The sequence below is a fragment of the Cyprinodon variegatus genome, unplaced genomic scaffold (assembly GCF_000732505.1).
Source record: "Cyprinodon variegatus isolate N-32 unplaced genomic scaffold, C_variegatus-1.0 Scaffold194, whole genome shotgun sequence".
Taxonomy (NCBI): Eukaryota; Metazoa; Chordata; class Actinopteri; order Cyprinodontiformes; family Cyprinodontidae; genus Cyprinodon; species Cyprinodon variegatus.
Genome location: NW_015150647.1, coordinates 337456 through 363436, shown reverse-complemented (window position 1 = coordinate 363436; position 25981 = coordinate 337456). Strand labels below are relative to the sequence as shown.

At 35.5% G+C, this 25981-nt stretch overlaps 4 protein-coding genes across 5 annotated transcripts in view; 1 reads left to right on the top strand and 3 right to left on the bottom strand.

Annotated features, from left to right (window-relative positions):
* LOC107087798 (stromal interaction molecule 1-like) overlaps nt 1-1203 on the bottom strand; it is a 35963-nt gene extending 34760 nt beyond the window's left edge. The window contains exon 1 of one of the 2 annotated variants that reach the window (XM_015379561.1): nt 1046-1203. The gene's annotated coding sequence lies outside the window, so the exon portion shown is untranslated. The remainder of the gene's footprint in view (nt 1-1045) is intronic. The other variant, XM_015379562.1, reaches the window with a different exon arrangement.
* Nucleotides 1204-2911: 1708 nt separating this feature from the next.
* Nucleotides 2912-6028, bottom strand: LOC107087791 (post-GPI attachment to proteins factor 2-like). Its single transcript, XM_015379548.1, has 6 exons — nt 5792-6028; nt 5421-5594; nt 4824-5073; nt 4600-4706; nt 4401-4509; nt 2912-3607 (listed from the first exon to the last, which is right to left on the bottom strand). The coding sequence occupies exons 2-6, from the start codon at nt 5586-5588 to the stop codon at nt 3477-3479; spliced, it is 765 nt and encodes a 254-aa protein (XP_015235034.1). The 5' UTR covers nt 5589-5594; nt 5792-6028; the 3' UTR covers nt 2912-3476.
* A 408-nt stretch (nt 6029-6436) lies between these two features.
* LOC107087796 (neuronal acetylcholine receptor subunit alpha-9-like) lies at nt 6437-13697 on the top strand. Its single transcript, XM_015379554.1, has 5 exons — nt 6437-6616; nt 9479-9624; nt 10490-10644; nt 12314-12846; nt 12925-13697. Exons 1-5 carry the CDS (start codon nt 6556-6558, stop codon nt 13611-13613), a joined length of 1584 nt encoding a protein of 527 aa, XP_015235040.1. The 5' UTR covers nt 6437-6555; the 3' UTR covers nt 13614-13697.
* Nucleotides 13698-15592: 1895 nt separating this feature from the next.
* On the bottom strand, nt 15593-17226 carry LOC107087792 (olfactory receptor 13H1-like). The gene is made up of 2 exons (XM_015379549.1): nt 17154-17226; nt 15593-16846 (listed from the first exon to the last, which is right to left on the bottom strand). The coding sequence occupies exon 2, from the start codon at nt 16821-16823 to the stop codon at nt 15885-15887; it is 939 nt and encodes a 312-aa protein (XP_015235035.1). The 5' UTR covers nt 16824-16846; nt 17154-17226; the 3' UTR covers nt 15593-15884.
* Between the last annotated feature and the right edge of the window lie 8755 nt (nt 17227-25981).

Here is a 25981-nt window from a genome sequence, read left to right as displayed (position 1 = left end):
TTGATCAGAGGTCCTAATCTGTTCAATGGGGTCAAACTTCAAACTTGGGATTATAGTCAATATACAGGATAAAACAGAGAGCAATACAAATTCTCTATATAATAGTATATAACTGATTTCAATAACCAATATGTCAGCATTTAACTTCATAAATTGTGAACACACAAAGTCCATAGTCACTTCAAAACTTGATAAAGATGATCCTTATTTAAATAAGATGCAAATATAGTTACTATATAACAAATATGTCAAAAACAGAACCCTTGTTATTACTTAAGTTTCATTCAAAATAGATCCAGATGTATTTTAGATTCTTAAAACTGACAGCTTAAAATTACATTTTGAAATAAGCTACTAAAATGAAATAAAAACGGGAATATTTTTATCGATACTTTTAAAATAAAGAATTCATAATCTAAAAACAGGAAAATTACCTCAAGATTAGAAGATTACTACCCCATTTTCCAACAGCAACAACCAAACACAAAATTGGTGTGATCGAAGATATTACTCATACGTAATTCATACCGGTTTACCTAAAATCAGAGCTAATAATTAGAGTATTTTTAAGGTAAATTGTGAGAGTTTTGTGGGGTTGCCTCACATTTCATTAGTATTGCCGCTAGTTTGGTTTTCATTCAGGAAGTGCCTTGTAACTGCCGTGAACCATGGTCTATTAAGCATGCTAATTCAAAAGGGAAATAAGCCTAGAAAGTGTCAGCAGGCTGCACCTTCTGCTTCTTCTGGCTGGATGTCTGTTAAGCCAACGGCAGGCTAGCTAGCTAACAACTCGGATAACGAGCAAAGAGTACAAAGTAATTTCGAGTAAAAATTAACCATATATAATTCTCACAGCTCAACAACGACAAGCTGTGTATTTTTTTTATGTCTACAATGTTGTCGCCAAACGGAATTATTTTCAGCTGCACATTGACCACCGGTGACGTGTAGCTAACCGCGAACACTAAACAATAAGCAGCAATTGTAGTTTCAGCTAGAATAACAACTGTATCATATCCGTGAAGATAATATAAATAAAAGTTACCTGTCATCTATTACAGTCAGCAAATGTGTGATTTCAGCTCAATAACCACATAGCTGCAAATGTCTGGTCCCGCGGAGTTGAAGAGCTACGGTACTCCACCTCCTGGTAGAGCTGTCGGTCTTCAGGCAGCCTACAGACTACTGAACCAAAAAAGCCGCAGCAAGCTCTTCTTGCTCGGAGGAAGGAGCACCGGTCAAGGACGACCTATGTTGCCATCTAGCGGCTTGAGTGTATAATTGACATCACGAACACCATCCATGATATCCATGCATGTACTGTAAAATTGCGCCATCTAATGGACGGGATAAAACATTGCAGTAATTTAACCAAATAATTTTACAGTTCAGCTCAACTAAATATGATTATTTAGATCCTTGTATTATATTATTTATTTAACAAAAAACACTGTCAGCAATAAAAGGGCATTTATGATTAGGTTAAATGAGCGTTAGCAGTGCATATTAAGTCAATTAGAGAATTTGAATTGAAGGGAAATTCAGGGCTAATTTTCTACTTTTTGGATTGTAATATATATATATATATATACCCCCAAATCTAATTAAGAAAAGAAATGAAAAAACAACTGATGACAAAAATACTAAGAATTAAAAACTACATGGCGGTGTGTTTAACCCTGAGACAGAACCAATTATCAGCAGTATCCTGGTTGGTTGTTGAGAACACTCATAAAGAATGTGTGAGGCAATGAGTGCCGTAATTTGAGTCCAAAAGACTATTAAAGTCAGGGAGAAAGCTGTTGTGGAACCTTGCCGTTTTGCTACACAGACTGTGTTGTTTCTTTTCAGATCTCAGGGGCAGAGCAGTCAATGATTCTGGTTGGAGATGCTGTTTATACTATTGTGGGCTGTGGTCAGACAGCATCTTTTTGTGGCATTTTGATTCAGAAAAAGTTGTGTCACGATAGCAAAAAAAAAAACAACAACTTATGATTCATGGTTAAGATTCAAATATTCATATTAAAGATACAAATCTTGTTTGAAATCCCATTAATTCTTACTCATTGTCATTATCCGGTGCTTTATTCAGGGTTGCAAGGCCTTCCAGAAATAGCAGAGAGAACCTCCAGTGTGTCCTGGGCACTGCTCTGAGCTTCTTTCTGCTGGGACGCCCATGAGAAACAGACGTCTGAGCCCATCCTACTTGGAGAGGTGGCTCTACTCCAAGCTTCGCCCATTACTCAATACTAGCAATACAAACCAGACCCAGCTTGTGCATATTGGATGGCTGCCTACACAGTAAATTCTACTGTATTAAATAGGCAGTGTCAAAGTACATTCCTTTAGAGCTATTACAACAACAACTGGAGTAAAATATACACTACATAGAGTTCTAATTTAACGCTAATTCCGAGTGGGACCACATGCACTCTTTTAGTGTTTTACACTGCAAAAAGGCCCAGACTCTGTTCTCCTGAAGCACCTAATAAAGAGTAAGATGGGGAACATGGTTGAATGCATTTTACAGGTCCACAAAGTACATTTGCACCAGTTGGGCAAACTCTGGGCAAGCTGGTTCAAAGTTAAACTGCTGGGACGAAAGCTGCACTTCTCTTGAAGCCAGGTTCAACAATAAGCTGGACTCTCATCGCCGGAACTCAGATATAAACTCGGTCTTAATAAGGCTTAGAAATTCTGAAACTAAATTTAGTCTTATGAGAAATAATATCTGTTTTACAGCACAGGTAGAATTTAACAGCTTTTTAATCCCCCTCAGCCTCAAATAATCAATGACGCACAGAAATCAGTTTACGTTTTACCAATTTGGCAGTCTATATATATATATATATATATATATATATATATATATATATATATATATATATATATATATATATATATATGCCTTTTAATTAATGATTATTTAAAGTCATTATGATTCTAGTATTTAAGAAACATGAAACAGTTATTTAGTTCTTGAAGAGAGAAACATTATTGTGTTGGCCCTAAAAAAGCGACTGAAACACAATAAAACAGAGATGAACATTGTTCTTTAGATCTCAACCTGAATACTATATTTGGTGATATCAAATACCATGTTGACAGCAACGGATTCTGACAGTCTTGACCTTACAAAAAGACATCTACTGCACTTTAGCAGACATACAGTATCATCACTTATTTGCTGTGCTTGAAAAGAAAACAAACATTTCACATCACTGAATATTATGAGTGAAATTAAAGCAATCCATAGGAATAACATTAGAACAAGACTTGTTCATTAATCCCTCAAGTGTATATGTGTGCATAATCGTTTTGCACCTGACTCACATTGACACACTTTAATCATTTAAGAATTGTCCTCAGGAAAATATGTGAAAAAGCCCATCCCAGTCCTCTTCAACTGGATCACTGCTCTCGTCATCCGCTGCTTTAATGCCTGCAGATGTATCACGTCTTTCTTTAGTTTCTAGTCAGAAGTCTTTATCTTCAAAGTTGGAAATGACCACAACCTCCCGACTCTTGAAGTCCCACACTGCTGTCAGATGGAAGGCCATGTTGGAGAAGACCACAAGGTACTCAAACAGGGCAAAAAACGTGTAACCTGTTAACAATTCAGAATCATAGACATGAGTTGGTCACTATTTTATACTGTTTAAAAGGCAAATACATTTTTTGGTAAAAACATATATATATTCATGAATAATTTGTTCATTTACAACCATGAATTGCATTTGTAAGATTGGGACTTTTGTGAGACATGAGCAAAAATTTGTCTAAATATGAAGCGTATGGAAACTGATAAATAGATGTCAACTAAAAAACATTGCAGCTGTTACAATTGATTGAGACATGCCATAAAATTTTAAAGCTGCACCTAAAGCTTTAGGATATATTGGCAAATGGAGGCTGAATGCAAATCCACGCCGTACTTTTTCTTTTTACAAAACAATGAATAATGTTCCTTTCACGTAACAATTGTGGACTATTTTGTGTTTAATACAGTACAAATAATTAAAGGTATAGTGGAGGATGTTCTGTTTCCAGATGGATCATCTAAATAAGTGGTCCTCCTAATTGCCAATCATTCTGGTGATATGTTTACGTAAGGCCGTCCTACGTGCTCGTCCCCTATTTTCACTTCTGACACCGTGGAAAAATTGCAAATCTTCTTTTGGAAAGTAAGCTTGTATGAGCGATGCAAACAGCAACTTTTAAACAGAGTGTACAGAGGAGAAATGGGCTCGTGCACGCTCTCGCATTTTTCTATTAAAGTGGAGAGGGTGGGTCTTTTAAAAAATTCACAAAAATCCTCCACTGTACCTTTAGGCATGCTAAATATTCCATGTCAGTTGTATTGTTATTACATAATAAATGTAAGGTAATGTAAGACTTACTTCCTGATTCACAGTAGATGTTGTGTTTCCAGTAGAAGAATCCAGCAAAAGCACAGAAGCAAACATTGAGGAGCAAGAAGCGAACTTTCCAATAATGAGACTTGGCGTCCTTTAAGAAAAAACACCACAATCCGACTCAAAACTGCAACTAAAATAGGAGGATTTAGTGTTAAGATTTTCAATATTTATTATTCATTACCTCAGGGCTCAAAGAGTACTTCTTAATAGTTCTCCACAAACGGCAGGTTATCAGCATGTAGATAAGAGAACTCACAATGAAGAGGACAAAACCCTCCTTATGCACAACTGCACAGGAGGTAAGAAGATAGCATGGTCAGATAAAAGCTCCTTGATGATTTAGAACACTATTTGTTCTAAAATAGTAATAAAAGTATAGAAGTATGTTGTATATGGATTACTTACAGTATGTTTCAGTAGACGACACATATGTGAGAAGCAGAAGGCCCAGGTTCTCAGAAATGGAAAAGGCTAAGTTAAAGCAGCTGAGGGTGCTCTCTAAGGACCTGGCAGCAAAGCGGCTCTTATAAAACCTGAAGTAGGTAAAGGCAACCAGGAGCCTTGGAGCAGAGTGAAGTCCAATGCAGAACCGCCATATGTGGCACTCAGGACTGAGACTGATTGAGGCACTGATTGATGGTAGGTAGTTGGAAACCTGAAGACAGACACATAGTGAGAGAGATTTCTGCTTTTACACTGTTGTAGAAGTCTACATGTAACACGTATAATAATAAGAAACAGGATTTTTAAAGGCCAACTGCAGTTGGATAATGTTACAGTGAAATATATTGGGGGGGGGGGGTCCTCCTTGTTTGTGACTAGATTAATGTAATATGGGGAAAACAATGTTCTATAAATAAGATTTTTATGTAATATAAGCAATATCTCATCAAAGAAAATTAATTCCTCGCATTTTTAAAAAATATTTAATACTTTCTTTTCACTGCAAAACACCTGGAGATATATATGATGTTTCTATCTATCTGTTAAAATGGAAATTACCTGGCAGTGTGTACCAGTAGCATCTTCAAAGTGAAAAAGAGAGGATATAGAGATGCAGGTGATGAGTCCTAATAGTGGTAGGCACACAGTAACCGCAATACAAGTAGCAAATGATATCCTGATGACCAGGGGCCTCTCATAACCCAAAATATTTGAGCCTTGGATCATCTTACCCTGCAAAAGGGCAAGGATAAAAAAAAAAATAAATAAATAAAAAAAAAAAGTGACTTTATATTATAAAAATGGGAGATATATTGGAGTTACTACATCAGGATATTAGTGTGCATGCAATTTCAAGACCTTTGCATTAAAATATCTGTGTTTATAAAAAAAAAAAATCGTTTATGATTTTTTGAATGCATCCACCCTACCTCCACCCAGTTCACTATTTCCCAGCAGTCGCTTCAGTTGGCTTAACAATAACGATGATGCGCGATGCAGCTGGAAATCTCTGTTCCCTTCCAGCTAGGAATAGGAGACTGGGATGTTACCCAGCCTGCTTACATTTTGAGAGGTTATTCTTCAAATATTCAGTTATGACAGCCGGCAGATATGAAATAGGCCTTAGGATGCTGCAGTCATCCAGTGGAAGATAGGAGGAGGAAAACCATGAGGGGGAGGAGAGGAGCAGCTTCCGGAAGAGAAGGCGGGGGGCAGGGATAAGATGTGTCAAAATAATACACAGGTTTCAAAATATGAGGATTTTTTTTAAGTAACTGATCAAAGGAGAGAATGAAAACGCGAATGCACGCACTCAAAAAACAAAACAAAAAAAAAAAAAAAACAAAAAACACGGGGTTTGTTTCTTGCGCTGAATTACTGAAAACAAATTGAGCAATAAAATCCAAATGATCGCTTTATCATATCATTTGTCTTTATTTATGTGCGACTGTGTTTCGGACCATGCACATCCCATGTATGTGTGAGATTGCGCACGCCTATGGAATTGATTGCGTCATGGGATTAATAATCCGACAATCCGCTCCGAGCATCAGAGCAAATATTCCCTTCAAAGGTCACTGTTTACTGCTGGAATAAGCTACATTATTATAAATAATAAATATTATTATGATTATTATTATTTAGTACAGTTGTATTAAAAAGGGTTATTGGATGCAGATCATATGCGTAAAAAATGGTAGACTGGAGACTTTCGACTTTACTTCAATCGTTTCTGTTCTTCAGTGTCATTACAGGTAAGTTTCTCTATGATTTATGTTTTCTGTACTGGCCAGGGCGTATAGGTTTGATCCCAACTTTGGTAGGGATACTATTGGTCTTAAATTGAATTGGTCTGATGCCATTGGTCCTACTCATTATGCATGCTCCTATTTATTAAAGAGAAAACAGCATTTTTTTTTTTTGCTACATTTATACACATTTTATAACCACTAAACACAATATGCTGTTTATCAATGTTTGAAGCATCAGTGGCTCAGAATAATGTAAAATTTGGACAACTTAAAACTTTGAAAATGTTACATTTGAACTTACCAGTGACTAAGACGGAAGGTAGATATGTGCCTTTTTAACCAAATATAGTCTAAATATGTCTGTTGTATGTGTATTTATCATGTGTTTTCTTTTGAAGAAATAGTATTGTGCAAAGGCAAACAGAGGTAAAACCCACTCTTATTATTTTTTTTATCTGATATGCTGATATTCTCTGTATTGTAAAACAAAGCAAAGAAACACATTCAAGGGACTGGAAATAGATTTATTGTATTTACATGGGCGCAGGAACTATAAGAGGAACTGACACTGAGCTTTTAAAATATTGATTTCAATAAACAAGTTGTGAGAAAAGAAGTGACTGCTGTAACAACACGGTGTTGTAAGAAAACATGTTATTCACTACCAAAATTTTGGTAGGGACATGTCCCTATGGTCCCTATGCAAACCTAAACCCATGTGTACAGGTGTATTCAAATCAAGGGTGGGGACACTAAGGGTGGGGGCTTATGAACCTACAGTTACTCAACATAAACACTTTCAATAGGGGGTTTGTATTTTCCAAAATTGAGCTCAAAAATATATTTATTGAATGCTTTCCTATTGTTGAGAACACAACAGAAAAAAATACACTGGTATTTATAATTAGGGGTAGTTAGACATTAATGTATATAAATATATAAAAAAAGGATGAATATCAGCCGATTCCGATGCCAACAGCGATATATCATGCTTCCTAGTATGCATGCATACAATTTCAGTTTCATTCATCATCCAGAAAAACAGGATGTTTTCCCTTTCAACTACATCAGTGATTATCCTCCATCAAAATTAGCAAAATCTAATTTATAAAATAGTCCCGCATATTGCTGAGAGCCAAAGTCTATTTATTGAAAGTATTGTTGGGACACGTCCACTTCAGTCCTTCAGAAAGTTACGTCTGTGATTCAAATAACCTAAAATAGGCCTATTTCGTTCTATCAGTGTTGATCATGTTGCAGATTCATTACACAGAGGGATATATTTCTTTCTGTTAATATTAACTCTGATTTAAAACCCCCAAATCAGTTTCTCTTTACTTTTTCCCAGATTAATAAAGATGCCGCCTAACTCTATTGACACCACTTACTTTGGGGGTGTTGTTGTTGCCAAGTCCTCCTGGAAAACCAACACTTTTTTTCTCAACATTAAGAAGATTTCAAGATAAATCTGAGGAAAAATAAATATTTTGATTAAAAGAATTTTCTTCTTGTATCTCTATCTACAAGGCTCTAGCTTTGTCCAAGTTTTGTGCACTCCTCATTTTTTAAGCTGTGAAATGCTTGAGGTTTTACCAGTATTGCAAGACATTCACAATCCATGACACCTTTAGCTCCATGATTAATGGAACAGATTAGTTACTGTTTTGGTTGTTTGAGTGCTGTATCATTTTTTGCTAAAGATGTCCTCTTTTGCATCCAGTGAAATTGATTCTAGACGTATATTTCCAAAGGACTTCATTTCAGAAGCCCTGTTTATGTTTTTCTAAGAGAGCAAAGATTTTTAATTCCTTTAAAACTTAACTTTTAAGGTCTGTATCTAAATTGTATCTCAAAAAATGCAGGAGCCTACTGCAGGTGCTTTAATGACATTTTAAGAAGAAGAGGGTTTTTTTTTTCCATCTTGCATTCAGCTTTCAGTATGATATTGTCGGATTGCCTAATAATGCAACCGCTTTTGGCATATACTTAATCATATTTAGTTACATAATTGTTTTTTATCCTAACCTGCTAACATTAAAAAAATCTGCTTATGATTAATATGATTAAGTAAATGCCAAAAACAGTTACATTATTTTTTTTCAGCGTGGCAGTTGTTTTGAATGTCCTCACCTAGTCAAGTGACTTTGAATTATTGTGTACCTGATAATATGTATTTTTAATCTCATTACTAATATATAAGAGGAATTCCTATAATGAAAAACATATTGCATCAATCATATCAATAGCCAACAAATGTGTGGAATTGTTGTTTCTTGATATTTGTTTTACTTTTAGCCGGATACACTTATTCTCATGCTTCCTCTTCTTTTATACTCTAGCCATTTCCAGAGTCTTCAAACTAGTGACTGGTTGATAAGAGATTGTGGTAAAATAATCCCACAGACATTTCTGTCCAGCTCTGGGGCTTTATTTAAACCATGATTTAGGGTTGACATCGACATCTGGTCAGTGCAAATCCATTTCTGTAGCCAGAGCAGTAACTTTTCATACATTTTTACATGCGTTGCTACATGATGTCCTAATACATTCATTTTGAATTTACAAAAAGCTTCTGATACATCAACAAAATTTCTAAATTGCTTCCGACGTTTACAGAAAGGCAGCTTAATCCAGTATTCACTCTTCCCCTTTTCCCCCCATCTGTCAGGCTATCACATTTTCTGCCTCCTGTCTCTCCCTTCTCTCCTACTCTATCAACATGTCATTGCTCTAAAAATGTGAAAAACAGGGACTTAATCTGACTGTTTGAAAATTTTTGCCATTTAGGTTTTAAGATCAATTGAAATCAACAAAATATTTATTGCAAGGACTTTTGCATGTCTGCTTCTTTTCTCTCTTTCCAAGCATGTGAGGGTGCATACGCCAAATATGCCCAGAAGCTCCTGACAGATTTAATGACCAACTACACCAGTGCGCTGAGGCCTGTGGAGGACACAAACACAATCCTAAATGTGACTCTACAGGTTACACTCTCACAAATTATTGACATGGTAAAATACTGCAGCACAAACATTACATTTTCTGTGATGCATTTTAACCGTTAATTTCTCAGGTTGGAAGGAAAACAAATCAGAAAAAACTCAAGAGCAAAAAGAGACAAATGGGAGCAATATCTGTAGGCTAATCTCAGGAGCGACTGGCCTACCGACATGACTCCAAGAACTTATATATGTTTGTATCTAATGTTTTGGATTTATGACGATATAATCTGCTTTAGCAAGTAAGACAACATTGTAAAAATGTGATTAAAGACATAAAGATAAAAGGATTTGTATTTTAAAATAGATTAAATTAAGAGTGTCCTGTTCAAAGTCTGAAATTAAATGTGACTGAGGCACTGTGACATACCCGTAAACAAGCAGTTGATTCAAATGTGACTTGATTAGAACAAATAGAGTGGGGCAAAACATTACAAACAGTGATGAAATAAAATAAATCAATGCATACTTTAAAGTGGTGCTAAAGGCCAAGTGCTGCATTTCTGTTTTTTCTCAGTTGGATGTAAAAAATTTTTATTGCTACCGGTATATAGAAACTCATTTATTTGACAGCAGTGACTGGACTGATCGATACACCAAATGAGAAAGTCTACAGCTAGTAGAAAAAGCAGCATTAGTCTTTTAGTTGCGTTAATGTTCCACAACAAAAAATGACTGATCAAATAAATTATGAAAAAGAATCACATTATGCCTGTTCAAATTGAATGCAATTGTCTGGCTGCAGCTGTGTTATTATATATATATATATTTTATATATTTTCAGTGTATTTTGACTTTACTTTACATATTTTGCAGTACTATGTTTATGTCTTGTGCCATTATTCCTCCCTTCATACCCCTTCTAATGTTTTTACAGGATGAGCGAAATCAAATTTTGACAGCATATCTATGGATAAGGCAAGTGTGGTTTGATGCACACCTCAAATGGAATAAAGATGAGTACGATGGACTCGATACCATCCGTATACCTGGTAGTTATGTATGGAGACCTGATATAGTCCTATATAACAGGTAAGTCGGACTGTTGTTGAGTTGATCATTTGGTTTCTGTCCTATGAAACACGTATTGATCATTTAAAAAAGGCACAAGCTGATCATTGCGTGAAATTCTTATTTAGGAATGTTCAGGCCTCAATTTGGTTGTGCTACACCAACTAGCAAGAATTAAACATCAGTATTTTCAGACTTACTGTGCTAGCCACATTCAATAGTAAAGATGTAAATTACATCTTTAAAATCATATTCAATTTCTCTAATACTGAATGTCGAGCAAAAATAAAAATCTAGCCTTAATTTTTATGCATTTTTTTTTTTACCTTCAAAATGATGGTCCAGATTTGCAAACTAAGGCTAGTATTCCTTTCAATATTCTTGGCTCTATTTCATTACTCTGGGCAACAAGCATTTGACAACAGGACCGCTCTTAATCTTTTCATAACACATACTGTATGACTGGAGTTAAAATAGAGATCTCTGGCTTTTTCTCTGCACAATTTTTCTCGATCCTCCAGTCCTTTGACCATTTTCCTGCACTTTTTTTTTTTCTTCACAAATCATCTCATAGTTTGGTGTTTCTCTTTCCAGTTTACTGATGTAGAAAATTTTATATTGTCTTCGGTCAGTCATCTTTGTGTTGATATGGACACATATTTTAGATTTATCATTGAAAAACTTAGTGATAATGGCATTTTTTGCTAAGTTCCCTGTTAGGAGATACCAAGGCCCTGGTCTACTAAGATCTGTAATAAGAAGTGCTAAATTGCTCGTGCAAACCAAAATTGCTGATGCAATTGTGATCATTGTAGGGTGATCTAGTAAGACTGGCTACGCAATTACCAAAAATGAGAACTTTGCATGTGCTATTAGGAGAGTTTGAGAAAGCAGAGGTGATTTATTATACTGTCCAATGGTAGCCAGAGCTTGCAACAACACTGCACACAGTCAGCATATATTTGACTGCTATGTGAAGGAGATACAGACAGAGAAGGAGAAAGGGGGAAAATTTCTATTTGTGTGAAATTGGACATCCTACCTATAGGCTGACATTGAAACAGTGAAGTATTTTTTGGCCTCTTGTTCTTGTAATTACACCTAAGGCAAAAACAAAACTATGATTTTATAATTAGGTTTTCTAGAAAGTAAGGAATCTAAAAATTAGATTAATAAAATAAAAAAATAAAAACTCTGTGGGTTTTATTATAAACAGATTTAATAGGAGAACAATAGTAGCAATTCAGGTTTAGGAATAAGTTTTACACTTACTAATGTACTTATTGAAAACAGTGGGACTATTCACTTTTTTTAATGATAGATTTATGACAGATTATGCTATGAAGTTATGTTTTCACAACAGCTATCAATAAAATTTGATAAAAACATGAAGTTAGAGATGATTTGTTAGTGATTCTGAAAGTAAATTAGGTATTCATTCTATCAAAAATGTATTTAATTATAACAAATTATTTAGGAAAAATCAACCAGATGTGTAACAATGATGAAAACAATAACTGAGAGAATGTAAAGACATTAAGTTCCACTCTCAAAAATGACAAACTTGACTTTTTTCCAGTTGGTGTACTTTTGCTTTTGGGTTCTGTTCAAAATGTTCATCTTTCTGGAAGTAATGCAAACAATATTGCAATAGTTTGCTTGTTGAAAGAGGTTAACTTGTGTTTTCCAGTGCAGACAACCACTTTACCGGCCCAATGGATACCAATGTGGTGATCCGGCATGACGGCCAAATGATGTGGGATTCTCCTGCTATCACAAAGAGTTCATGCAAAGTGGACGTGTCCTTTTTTCCTTTTGATGGCCAACAGTGCAGGTTTACCTATGGCTCTTGGACCTACAACGGAAACCAGCTCGACATCCTGAACGCCATGGAGAACGCCGACCTAGCTGACCTGGTGGAAAACGTAGAGTGGGAAGTGCTTGGGATGCCAGCAAAGAGGAATATTGTTCTGTATGGATGCTGTGCAGACCCATACCCAGATGTGACTTACACGCTGATGCTCCAGAGAAGAGCGTCCTTTTATGTTTTCAACCTCCTCATACCATGTGTAATGATCTCTTTTCTGGCCCCACTGGGTTTCTACTTGCCCGCTGATTCTGGGGAAAAGGTTTCTTTAGGTGTTACTGTGATGCTAGCCCTCACTGTCTTTCAGCTGTTGGTTGCCGAAATTATGCCACCTTCTGAAAATGTGCCTCTCATTGGTGAGGATGATGACGAAGGCTCAAAATCTACTTTGCAGACACATGTAAATATTGATCTCTTTTTTTTTATCCCTGCAGGAAAATATTACATTGCAACGATGACAATGATTACAGCCTCCACTGCTCTGACCATCTTCATCATGAACATTCACCACTGTGGTCCAGATGCCAAACCTGTTCCAAAGTGGGCCAAAAAAGTCATTCTGCAGTATATGGCAAGAATGTGCTTTGTTTATGAAGTTGGGGAGAACTGTATGTCAGCAGAGACGGAGAAACATGATCCTCCTTTTGGAGGGAACACCAACTGCACCATGAATGGGCAGGTAGGACTAGGAAGAGAGGACTGCATCATTAACAGTGGTCAAGAGACAGTCAGATCTGTCATCACAGAAGAGAAAGAAGAAAATGATCAAATCCTAAGTCCATTGGGCTCAGTGGGGAAGAACCCTACAAACCAGTACAGCACTTGGAAGAAGGATATTTTACTGGACTATGGGGAACCAGGGGGTCCAAGGAGGTGCAGAAAAGGAGGGGTGAGCGGTGGAGAGAGAAAAGGTCAAGAGATTTCCTGCAACACCCATGCCAACGATGAATTGCTGCTGCATAACATTGAGTACATTGCCAGCTGTTATAGGGATCAGAGGGCCATGCAGAGACGGACTGGGGAATGGAAAAAAGTAGCCAAAGTTTTAGATCGCTTCTTCATGTGGATGTTTTTCATAATGGTGTTTTTCATGAGCCTGCTTATCATGGGCAAAGCTATCTAGTCAGCACTACTTTTATGTGGTTGTTAAAACTATTAAGTCAAACTGGTCAAATTAGACATTAAATAGTGGTTTGTAACTTACTCTTTCTCTGGCCCAAAAAAAGGCAACTTTCCTTGTTAAATATAAAAAAAAAAAAATGTATATTTTATACCTTTGGTTAGTTTTCCTTTGCTCCTCAAAGAATAAAATGCCAAGATCTCTATGAATGCGAAATTTTTCAAAAAATATTTTTCTAAAGTGACATAAGATATCTCATAAATAAAAAGATAATCTCATATAAGTCGCAAAATCATATTTAGGATTGGCCTAATTTAGATTCACGCATCTTTCTATGATCAGCTTCCATAACCCTAATCATGAAAAGTCTTCGTACTGCATGATTCTATCACTGCAGTTCTTGCTGTTTTTTTTGTTTTTGTTTATTTTGACTGAAATTGCTTATACACCTGGTACTTTACAGCATTAGTGACTCCTGAGTAATTTGTAGCTTTAGATTTTAGTTAGGGCTATGAGAGTAAATGGAGCTAAATGATATTTAATGCAACACATAATAGAAATGTGAAAATATTTGGGAAACAAGCTTTGTTAGCTGCCTGTCAATGGTGCCCCCACCTCATACCAAAGGACACACAAGTTCTTCCACAACTCTTTCCAGATAGATAATTAGAAACTCCTAAGTTTGAGTGTGTAAACAAAAGGATGTCTGTACCTTCCCTCATGCAGTACAGACAATTGTCCAGCCCCCAACTGTAGTGAAAAAGACTGTACTAGCAATTGAAAATATTGATAGCTGGAGTATATTAATTAAAGTCATGAAATAAAGTAATTTTTATGTAATTCTTCTTTGAGTAAGAAGAATAACAAAAAAACGTGTGTAAATTCTGGGTCATAAGAGTCATGGCAACCACAAAACAAACTTCGCTCAGTTTTTTGTTCTTTTTTAAAGACATTTCAACACCTATTCATGAGACTTTATTAATTCTGTTGGTTCACACCAGGGTTGCAAGAAAATATTGCAATGCAATGATGTGAGCCAACAGAACTGACAAAGACTCCTTGATAAGTGTTGAAATGTCTTTTAAAAAAACCAAACAATTATCTTCAAATTAGAGACTGTTTTTTATTTAGCATTTCTATATGATTTTATGAATCTAGGACTGTTTTTTTCACATAGTATATAATAACATTCCCTACCTATCTGGGTATCACTTCATCGATGTGTGGACCTTTTTGAAAACATTAGGGTGGATGTGGCAATAGTGTGAAGTGCTTTGAGTGGCCAGTATAACTAGAAAAGAACTATATAAATTTAGTCTATATGCCAAAAACGAACTAAAAAAAAAAGCATGGCATTCACGCTGGTTAATAAAGGCCTTTAAGAAACTCAATTTAGTGAATGAAAAACAGCAATGAAGGGAATAATGTTTAGTTTTTAAAGGGAATTTTGTTGCCCTTTAAAGGTATAATTTAAAGACCAGTACTATCTTTTTTCAACATTTTTATTGCCCCCCTTTAAATTGAATCATTTAGATGACTATAGTTCAGTAAAAATAGATAGGAGAATACAGTAGATAAATTACACTCCTCTTCCCTGGACACAAGGCAAAAGAAGAAGAATCATGGTTATTTTACAAATAATATATTTATGTTTTTTTCTAAATAAGCATTCATCCTCAGGGTATGGCTGACAAAAAGCAACATATATTAGCACCAAAACACAAAATAAATTACAATGTTAAGTTAATCCTTAGTTATCTAAAGACAGAAGTCTTATTTAATAAGAACATGTTAAAACTGATTTATTAAACTTCAGCATTAAATCCAACAATTACTTTCAACAATTACTCAAGTGAAACTTCAACCAACGTAATTGGAGCATTTCTGCATAAGATATTTTTCTTGGTTTTTCATTTTAGCCAGATTTAGAATTCTACTTTTGAAACTGTTCTTTTTTTTTTTAGAGGTATTGAAAAGTTGGTGTAAAATTCAACAACATTTTTTAGAAAAACATCTCCAGCAGTGAGAATTTATAAGATTAAATACGACATACACTTATTTAGAGACCACTGATCACAGGTCAAAAACAGGAAATCGCTTTAAATGAACTTTTTTTCACTGATTCAGGAAGAGGACTTCATGAATGTAGTTTAAAAGACATGCATCATAAAGTTATCAATAATGATTCTTTTAAGGATGTGGGAGGAAAAAAATCTATATTTAAAGCAAAAAATGTGTTATAATTACAGTATATAAGCTGCAGAAAGATAAATGCTAGATGGAAATAACAGTTTTTCTTTGGAATATTTGAGTAATTTTGTCTCTTAAAGATCGTGTTTGTAGTCCATAGATAATAGGATTTAAATTAGCAGGCACAACATGAAATAAAATATATGCAATTTTCCTTAAATCTGGATAATTTGGGAATCGGTGCAATATAATAGTGAGGAACCCTGTCCAGAGCATAATTAAATAAAGTACAAGGTGGCTTGCACAGGTTTGAAGTGCTTTGTTATTCAGCTCCTTGTTTTTCTTTATCCAGCAGATTAAAGCTATTCTGATGTAAGTAGCAGCAATACCTCCAATTGAAAAGGTAAATACCAGCACAGTAAAAAACAGTCCATAGAAGTTGTTGATAGACACATCCTCACAAGAAAGCTTGAACAATGATGGATTGTCACAAAAAGCATTTCTGATAACAGATCTGCATCGAGACAGCCTCACAGTAAGCCCAAGGAGTACAGACACCAGCAGTATGGACACCCCCCAGGCGGTGGCAGATAGGCCTATTACAGTTTTATTAGTCATGATGGTGCTGTACCGCAGGGGGTTGCAGATTGCCACATATCTGTCAACTGCCATGAATACAAGAATTATGTGCGATGCTGATCCAAAGGTATGGCTATGAAAAGCTTGAAACAAACACTGGTTATAGGTGACGAAACGTTTTGTGGAAAGGACATGAGCCATCAGCTGAGGCAGCAGGACCGTGTTTCCAATCAGGTCGTTCACAGATAGGTTACAGAATAGAAAGTACATGGGTTGATGTAAACTCTTTTCCTTTAAGATAAGTATGAGAACCCCAATGTTAGAAAAGAGCAGAGTGGAGTAGACAAACAGAAGTAAGAAAAACAGAGGGTATTTGAACTCAGGTGATATTTCAAATCCTTCGATCTCCAACATATTGGACGGAATTGAAGAATTTCCCCCCATTTTCTTTCATGTGGTTAAAAAATCTAAAAAAAAACAAAAAAGTTAATTGCAGAAAGTAAACATGCTTTGCAATGTCAAAAACACAAGTGTATAAAAATCTTAATATAAAATATTGTTTTATTAATTTATATGAATCTAAAGCTCAGATTCAGTAAAACATTCTTTTATAGTATTGTATTTATTTCTATGCAGTTTAAACACCTATCTAAGCATAAGTGTAATCTGCCCTACTAATTAATTAATCTACGTATATAATTGAGCAGTAAAAACATATATCAAAGAAAACCTAACTGAATAAAAGTAAAAATATTAACCATGAACTATACTTACCTTTTTTTCTTAGCATATGTACAACAGGTAGCCTACTCTGGATAACCCCTACCCTCTGAATATCTGCAGTGATAAATACCTTGCTCTGGAAGGAGCGATTCCCTAGTTAATTTGGTATTTTTGTTGTTTGTACGGGAGTAATATTTTGTCACCAAGACCTATGCATATGTTTAGAGATGAAAATCTTTAGAACACTATTTCTAAATACCTTAGACAACTCTGGACTTTTGTACAATGGCATGAGGGTAAAAACACACAAGAACATAACAGAAAACTTGACAATATTTAAAACAAAAAACAAGTCTAACGTGTTTAAGACAAAAACACTTTAAATTAGAAGCAACAGAGAAGATTTGTCTTTATTTTCTAATCACTTCAGAAGCTACTTTCTTTGTGGTTTACGATAATAAACATAATCAACTTTATTGGTGATTGCAAATTTACATGAAAAGGAAAGTATTTAAAACACTCATTAGGACAGTGGTTGCAAAACTTTTGTTGCTGGGTCCTACTTTGACTTAGAAGAAAGCTTTCATGCTTCCCTTAAACCATTCTTTTTTCTTTTTTTTTTTACATTCCTTGTTTATTCATTTTCACAATGAAAAGCACATCCAAAAAACTTGCCACCTCTTTAAATCACAAACCTACCTCTTTTAAATGTCATTATTTTAAGTCAAACAGTATTGTCTTAAAGGATAACAGAATTTAACATTACCTTAAGTACAATTTTAAACAATGACCTCTTAATGTTGGCAGTTTATTCAGTTAACTTCTACCTTGCCCCCCTTCAATTACTGAGCTCCCCCTGGTGCTTGTGCCCCCCACTCTAGGAACCACTGCCTCAGGGATAGATGGGCGGCTTGCAGAGCCTGGAGAGGAAACTAGGGTTTTGGTACAGTACCCAGCATGCCAGACCATGGGATTTGAACAGGAAGTGGATGCGTGTTAGAGTAGCTCTGCTTATTTGATACTGATACTCTTCTCAAAAGAACTTTATGTCCTCCATTGTGGATAAAAGCTCCTTTTTTTAGGTTTTCTACTCTTTTTTTTTACCTCTGGTGTTAGATGCTGTGCAGCTGAAAGGATTTTTGCTAAAAAAAAAAAATCATTTTAAGACGTTTATAATGATGTGTAATTATAGCAAAATAGATGTTTCTTTTTTACATCTAGGAGCAGCTCAAAAAAATCTTAGAAGCTGTAAACAATACTTTCACTACTTCCACAAGTCCTGGTTAAGTTGAAAAGGCACAGAGGATGCAGAGCAGGAGCAAAGAAGAGGAAGAGAGTGCAATCTTCAGAGTGATTTTAGAACTAATTCTAAGGTGCATGATAAATACGGCCCTAGAGGAAGAAGGCTCTCTTATGTTCTGAGGTTGCTTTGCTTGTGGGGCTGCTTTGCTGGTATAGTGTGTCTTGAATCTCTGCATGGTTCAAGCTAATTTCAGGACCATCATGAGATTCTAGAGACATGTGCTGCTCCTTGTCAGAAACCTTGGTTTTAGATGGAGGTAATGGGTCTTGCAACAGAATGATGACCCAAAATACAGCTAATAACGAAAATTTTGGGTATTCTAAAGTGGCCCTCTATGAGCCCTAAAAGAAAAAGTGCAACCTTCAAACCTGAGACAACAGGAGTAGATTGCTCATGAGGAGTGGGCCAAACCTGCTAATGGATGCAGAAGTATCATTGGGATTTCATGATTTTTAAAATCTTTATGTTCAACCCTGATTGAAAACCAATGTCTGTTTTCCATTCATTCATTTTGATATAATTTTTAAATTTTACTTTTGTCAGATCTAAGTTATTTCTCTGACCACAGTGAGTTTTTTCTTTCAGAAGTACCAACATTTTTTCTCATGATACAATTTCAACAATACTGCAGTCAAAATTTTAAGGTTGTAGAAAAGTTGGATAAACATCTGCCTGAATGGACAGCAACATATTTACCAGAAGTCAGATGAGTGCTAAAGAACTTGCAGTCCAGAGGGACAAGTTTTGAAAACATAGTTTAGCTACCAGCCATCTTTCAGTCAGGGACATTAAGTCCAACTCTCATAAAATAAAATGGATATTCAGATTTAAGGTAAAGCATTAACATGAGCCGAATATTGATCTCCTCCTCCTTGGCCACCAATAAGGCCCAATCAATGGAGGAAAGTAACAAAGTACATTTACTTGAATACTGTACGTCAGTTCTTTTTTGAGACTCTTTACTTTACTTATGTAATTTATGTGTTCTCATGGGCATTTTCTCCCTGGCATGCATGGGTTCTCTCTGGTTACTCCGGCTTCTTCCCACTGTACAGAAACATGACCTGTTAGTTGAATTGGCTTCTTTAAATTGTCCTTAGGTGTGAGTGTGCACTGTTGTATGTTTTCATGTGTCTCTGTGTTGCCCTGTGACACACAGGCGACCTGTCCAGGGTGTACCCTGCTTCTCGTCCATAGACTGCTGGAGAACGGGTACCAGCTCCACCAGGACCCTGACGGATTAAGTGAGAGAAGATATATAGATGGAGTACTTCAAAACTTTAACTTGAGTAGATGTTTGATCAAGTAACTTTTACTTGTAGTTGAGTAAGGTCTGACTATAAGTATCAATACTTTTACTGAAGAACTACTGTTGAGTACTTTGTCCATCACTGGGCCAAATTCAGTGGTCAGACGTTAGTGAGCTCAAAGGTGCAGATGAGCGTCAGACACCTTTGCAGGCGCTTGGTCCATCGCTCATCAAAGAACGACAGGGGGGATCCAGTGTTTAAAAGAAAAAACAAAAAATACCAGTAGGTCAGGGATCCCCTCGAGGCAACTTCTGGACCAAAAGTGATTGTGACATCCCTTTCTCCTTTTTAAATATATATATGTATGGAAAGATAACATTTATGAAATATTTTCGAAAAAATATCCCTATACTGAAATGAACTTTAGCAGAGGGATTAAGAAAACATCTAAAAAGAAAGCACTTTCAGACCACTTTGTTGCCCTCTTTTATGATATGAAAGGGAAACCTTGGTAAGTAAACTGACTGTAAGTAAAATGGCTGACAAAGTCAACAGCAGTGAAGAATACCATGTTTTTATAGCTTTATTTCAGTCCCTACCAATGAGAGACAAGGCAGAGTAAGAATAAAAAGTCAGCTGTCATCACAATCAACCACTGGTGAAGCAGAACAGTTTCGAGGAGTAGCAGCAAAGACAATAGATATTTTTAGGACTTGAACCTTATTTTGAATACCCTTATATCTTTTTGAAAAACAAACGAAAGGATGCGATTTTTGCCTTTGTTGATGGTAAGATGGTTGCATGTTCCTCCGAGCCGGATTTTGTAAGAGGTTGATTTATCATTTAACTTTGTAAATCACATTCTTTGCCAATCAAATCTGCTACTGCTGCTGTGATTGGCTAAAAACTCAACATGGGAATCAGGTACCCCATCAGCTTGAAGAATTGCACTGAATATCCATCCCTTTGTAAACAGTTTTTTACAGGATGTTTCCCAGATTGATACGTGTAATTCAATTTAAGTTCTACATGGTATCAGCCTGGTTTATGTATACTGTTAGAGATTCAACAGTATATATAAGCAGGCTCGTGTTTAGGGCCATCATCAATATGAGTACTTGTGCATTCTCGTGACATTTCACCAGCCTCAGCCCCAGCACTGTTTCAATTGTCAAGAACACAAAAACGAGAATATTTCAGAATATTACGTTTTTCAGACTGACCGATGTCCCAGCATACACCGCAACAACAGGTGAGTTCCAAGGGAGTGTTCACAGAGCTCAGAGTTTACTTTTCTGCTGCCGTTGCTCTACAGGGGCGAGAAAATTATACTTTTAAACTTTCATATGGCCCAATTAATTATTTTTATGCGTAACTGAAGAAAAGTTCAGATGTTGGGAGGACCTTGGCCGCAGACGCTCGAGGCTAGCTGCAGCCAGAGGTAATGTTTGCTCATCTGCAGTAGCCTTCTCTTGGCCTAGTTGTGCGTGAAGTACAGCTGCTAATCCCATTCTTTTGTTATTGTTAAATTTGGCAAAATTTTTATTAAATTTTTTTTTATCTGGTGGATTTGTGCTGTTTTATTTAATAGATATTTGCTTGAATAACATTATAAAATTATAACTATTCCATACTCGCATTCTCGTGAATTGAGAAGCGGCTTAGGCCTTCTACTATGAGAAATAGTATCACAATACACCAAACATCTCACATTAACTGGAGAAACATCAAAAGCTTATCTTCAGTTTTATAACGTCCAGTTCTCTGGGGTATAATAATTGGTCTTTCCTGTTGTCCCAAAGGTGCTTTTGTGGTCTTTGTTCCCAGATGGCCTCTGTGACCACTTCAGTGCTCTGTTTCAATTATTCAGGCAGCTTTAATCTGTTTCCTATAAATATTACCTTTTTGAAAGAAAAGAAAATCAAAATCAGCAATCAATTCATGTTTTTACAAAAGAACATTCAACGTGTTAGTTTCAAAAGTTGCCTTAAAAGTTGCCTCAGTCGCCAACCTGGATGATTTACATGTCACCTCCCAGGTGCATTGTGGGACAACATCCCATAGTGGGAATTGGCATTCATATTAGATAGAAATTCCTCCAGGGATTAATTATTTTTTGAGACTGTTAATAACAATAATTTAGCTTTATCTCAAAGGGGCTCATTATTAGAAATGTTTTGACAGAGTAATGAGACAACATTTTTTCCATCGTAAATACCATCTAGTTGGATGGTACCAGAATTTTCCCTGTCAAATGTTTTTTTTTTTTTCATTCACCATAATAAACAACATGGTTATTTATTGTATATTTGGTAAATCCAGAATAGAAAAACACTTAAACTGGATTATTAGATTCTACCCAAAATATTTATAATATATACATTTTAATTTGCAGTAGAAGGATGTTGGTTCCAATACCACTAGAGGACCTGTTTTAGGAGGGGGGTTAAATACGACCCATGTATATATCTGGCTCTCTCATATTGCCTATTAATGCAAGTGGACAGTGTTTGATCGTACATATTCTTTGGTTCATGATTACCTGTCCTGTGAGTCTCCTTGTTGCTCGGTGATGGACTGCTGACTGTTCAATGGCGAGTCAGACTTTCATCCAGCCTCCAAAACAATCAAGCAGATGGAAAATGGATGAATAAAGATTAATGAACCTTTTGGTAAACAAATGTTGGATGTACATTTTTCCTTGACCAGAGTAGTAATTACCTATCAATCTATCAATTTTATTTAAAAAGTATTTATTTAATAATTTTTTTTAATCAATTATTAATTTTACAGTATTCAATTTTTTTTACCCCTGAAAAAATGAACAATTAAAACACTATAAATCTGTACAAAATAATAACTTTTGTCAGAAAACAAAGGAGAGAAAAAAAAACATAATTCAGAGAACTTTGCATTAATTGTTACCGAGCTTACAATAGGGCTGAATTTACCATGGAAACCTTTGCTTTTTACATAAACCAGTTAGTTAAAAAGCTCTTCCAGAAACACTATACAAACAAATGAGTGAGGATATTTTATTCCTTTAGAGAGATGCAGCTAATTGAAATTTTCAGATAGAGAGATACAGCTAGTTGAAGGGTCTCAGTTCCTTTGAATTTCAATGTAGGCCATAATCCATGTGACCTGTTTGTATGTTGGCAAACTCAAGGTAATTCTAAGGAAATCAGTTGATACATATATGATTAACAGTAGTTTCAGAAAGCTGAAATACATTTCAATTAGTCACTCTACCCCATACACACTGGCAATGCAACAGTCCCTGTTCATAGTAAGTTTTTATCATCTTCACGTTTTTTTCATGAGACATTATGTTGGAACTAGGAACAAGAGGTAGGAGGTAAAGTTTGAGATATCTGGATCAAGCAAAGTTCTTCAGAGTCCTGCTAACAACTTCGACTTACGTGTGTTGAAGCAAAGAGACCTCTAAAAGGTGCTAGACTTGGGACCTTAAGGCCTGATCTAGAGGATGCTGGACCTTCATTTTTATCTTATTAGCAGATAACATTCTCTCTTTGAATATCAGTGGTTCATAAAACACAGGCTTTAAGAAGATGCATTTTGAAGTTGTATAGAACTAAGTTAAAAGAATAAATAATAAAACTTAAAGATCTATTGTTTATGAAATATGCAAGATCTCAACAACAATATTTTTTCCAACGTCATCCCATACGAGACTTGGCACATAGTCTGCTTGAATTTTGTATGTATTTACAGTACACAGAACATTTAAGGCAGCATATGAGCAATATTACTCCTTACTTGCATATGTCGTCAATCTGCTTAATTAAATAATATCAATGCCAGTCAATAAAAATATATTTTTATTGCTAAAGATAACATGTTTCAGGAGAGAGTCTGTGTTGAAATAATAATAAAAAAAAAGTAAAATCTGGAAGGTCAATGTCAGTGTTTGTAGGTAATGCCAGCTATATGAGCAAGAAGGGTGAGTGGCGGCCTAGTGGTTAGGGCATAGGGCTTTGAATCCTGAGGTTGTGAGTTCGATCTGCCACTATGGCTCCCTGAGCAAGACTCTTAACCCCACACTGCTCGCCGGGCGCCGCACAATGGCAGCCCACTGCTCCCCAAGGGGATGGGTTAAATGCATGGAATTCGTTTCGTTGCTCTGTACTTGTGACAGTGTAATGACAATAAAATGGAATTAATTTTCTAATTAATTAAGAAGGAACAGGACGAGGAAGAAACACATGAGAAGGGACAGAAGAATTAGATGAAGAAGACAAGAAATAGGATGTATCAGAATCACAAATACTTTAATAATCCCAGAGGGAAATTACTTTTGTTACACGCTCCAGTTACAGTAGAACAGTAACCACAAAACATAACCTGGACTCCCCAGACACAAAAAAATTTCACTGGTTGATTCAGATTCAACTACTCATTATTTGCAGCCTTTCTGCATAAGCTTATTGAATAAGCAGCTTATCTATCAAATACCAAGGAACAAAATCCACATTTAGCTTGACATACAGGCTATCCCTAATGTAAAAAAAAAAAAAAAAGTCTAATTATTTCAAATGTCCAAAAGTTCCGGTTTAGACAACAATAATGAAATCTCAACAGGTTGATTAAAAGAAATTGTGCACAAATTGATATTTGCTCCAGAAGGAACTTCCTTAAATTTTCTGTTGGATGTTCTATTGTCATTTGTCCGTTAAGTTAGATCATGGCTCAATTTTCAGGAAATTTTCAGGAAAAGTTTATATATATATATACCGTATATATATATATACCGTATATATATACATATATATATATGTATATATATATATATTTTTTTTTATCCAGACTGGATTACTGTAATGCATGATATTTATGGAATAGTAACACATCTATTAAGCATTTGCATTGTTCAAAATGATGCAGCTCAACTCCTAACTCCAGCAGGAAAGTCTGTTCAAATCACCCCTGTTTAACATTGCTCTGCTGATTACCAGTGCATTTCAGTGTGCATTTCAAAGTTGTTGTATTTTTCTGTTTGTTTTTAGATCTCTCAATGGATTGGCACTTCCTTACCTATGTGGGCTCCTTTCTCTCTACTGTAGCTGCTCTGCAGATGTGGAACGAGCCACCATCAGATGTTAGACAGCTCTCATCCCTCTGAAAGTTTAAAAACAATCTCAGACACACACATTTTTGCAAAGGTTTTTTGTATTTTCTGAGAGATTGGCTTTTATTTACTCTTCTCTTTTAGTCCTTCTTTTATTTTATCCATCCTTTCTTTTATACTTTTAATCTATTTAAACTTTTTGTAGTTTGTATTTTGAACTTTTTTGTTTAACCCTCTGTGTCCTGTACATTATTTTCCCAAATAGTTACAGCACTTTGTGAACACTGATTCAACTTAAAAGCCTTAAAAGGTATGGTATGGTATGGTACGGTATGGGCCCACTTTCTGCATGCCTGCAACAAAAAAACCTGTAAAATTTAAATTCTGACATCAAATGAAACAAAAAAGGGAAAGTTGACAGAACCAAAAATGTTTAGGTTTAGAATTTAGTTTAATCATTATATTTTGCCTTTTAAGTTTGCAAAACTTGGAATTGTATGTTATTGTAAGTAGTGGTGAAAAGGAAATTATTAAACTAAAAGTCTTGAACTTCAGAATTATACTTTTTATTTAGAGTGTATTGTCCTATAGTGAGGAAATTTGTCATCTCTATTGTTACCTCAACGTTTTTGTTTTTGGGACACTAACAATCTGAGTTTCAAAGCTCCAACCTTTACAGCGGCTTAGAGAAGCAAATGCTCTGCTCACTAACCAGTAGGCCACCCCAAGATTTTATTGTCATAGAACATAAAATTCTATTTTAAATAGAAGCACCTCTTAAATAGTACTTTGTATTGATTAAATGGAACATTAGAAAAAAATTGCCTCTATCTCAAAAGCCAACTCCAAAAGTTAATTTCCTGCATTTCACAATAAAAAACACAAAAGTTAGTTGAACATTCAACTGTATTCAACTTTAAGTTTGTTTAGTGTTTCAATTATGGTGCATCATTTATCAGTGAATAAATTTAATCTAAATCCTTTAATAAACCATTTAATGTTAATTTATAGTTGTGCTACAACTGTTTTAAAAAGTCTTTGAAAAATAGTTTAGAGCTTATAGTTGTCATAAAAAGTTGGAGAACTTGTCATCTTAAGCATTTCAGTTGTTATGTTGCTGTTTGTTCTGCAAGCCACTGAACCAATCCCTAAGGTGACCGAAACAAGCACAGGAGAAACAATAAAGCAAGCGATGCAGATCAGTTAGCAGTTTATTCTACAGTTGATTAAAACATGA

Coding starts and splice junctions, on each gene's coding strand:
- LOC107087792 (XM_015379549.1), bottom strand. CDS start 16,823: ATGGGGGGAAATTCTTCAATTCCGTCCAATATGTTGGAGATCGAAGGA.
- LOC107087791 (XM_015379548.1), bottom strand. CDS start 5,588: ATGATCCAAGGCTCAAATATTTTGGGTTATGAGAGGCCCCTGGTCATC. Junction 4,707..4,823: donor GTCGTCTACTGAAACATACT/GTAAGTAATCCA, acceptor CCTCCTGTGCAG/TTGTGCATAAGGAGGGTTTT. Junction 4,510..4,599: donor AGTACTCTTTGAGCCCTGAG/GTAATGAATAAT, acceptor TTTTTCTTAAAG/GACGCCAAGTCTCATTATTG.
- LOC107087796 (XM_015379554.1), top strand. CDS start 6,556: ATGGTAGACTGGAGACTTTCGACTTTACTTCAATCGTTTCTGTTCTTC. Junction 10,645..12,313: donor GATATAGTCCTATATAACAG/GTAAGTCGGACT, acceptor TGTGTTTTCCAG/TGCAGACAACCACTTTACCG. Junction 12,847..12,924: donor TGAAAATGTGCCTCTCATTG/GTGAGGATGATG, acceptor TTATCCCTGCAG/GAAAATATTACATTGCAACG.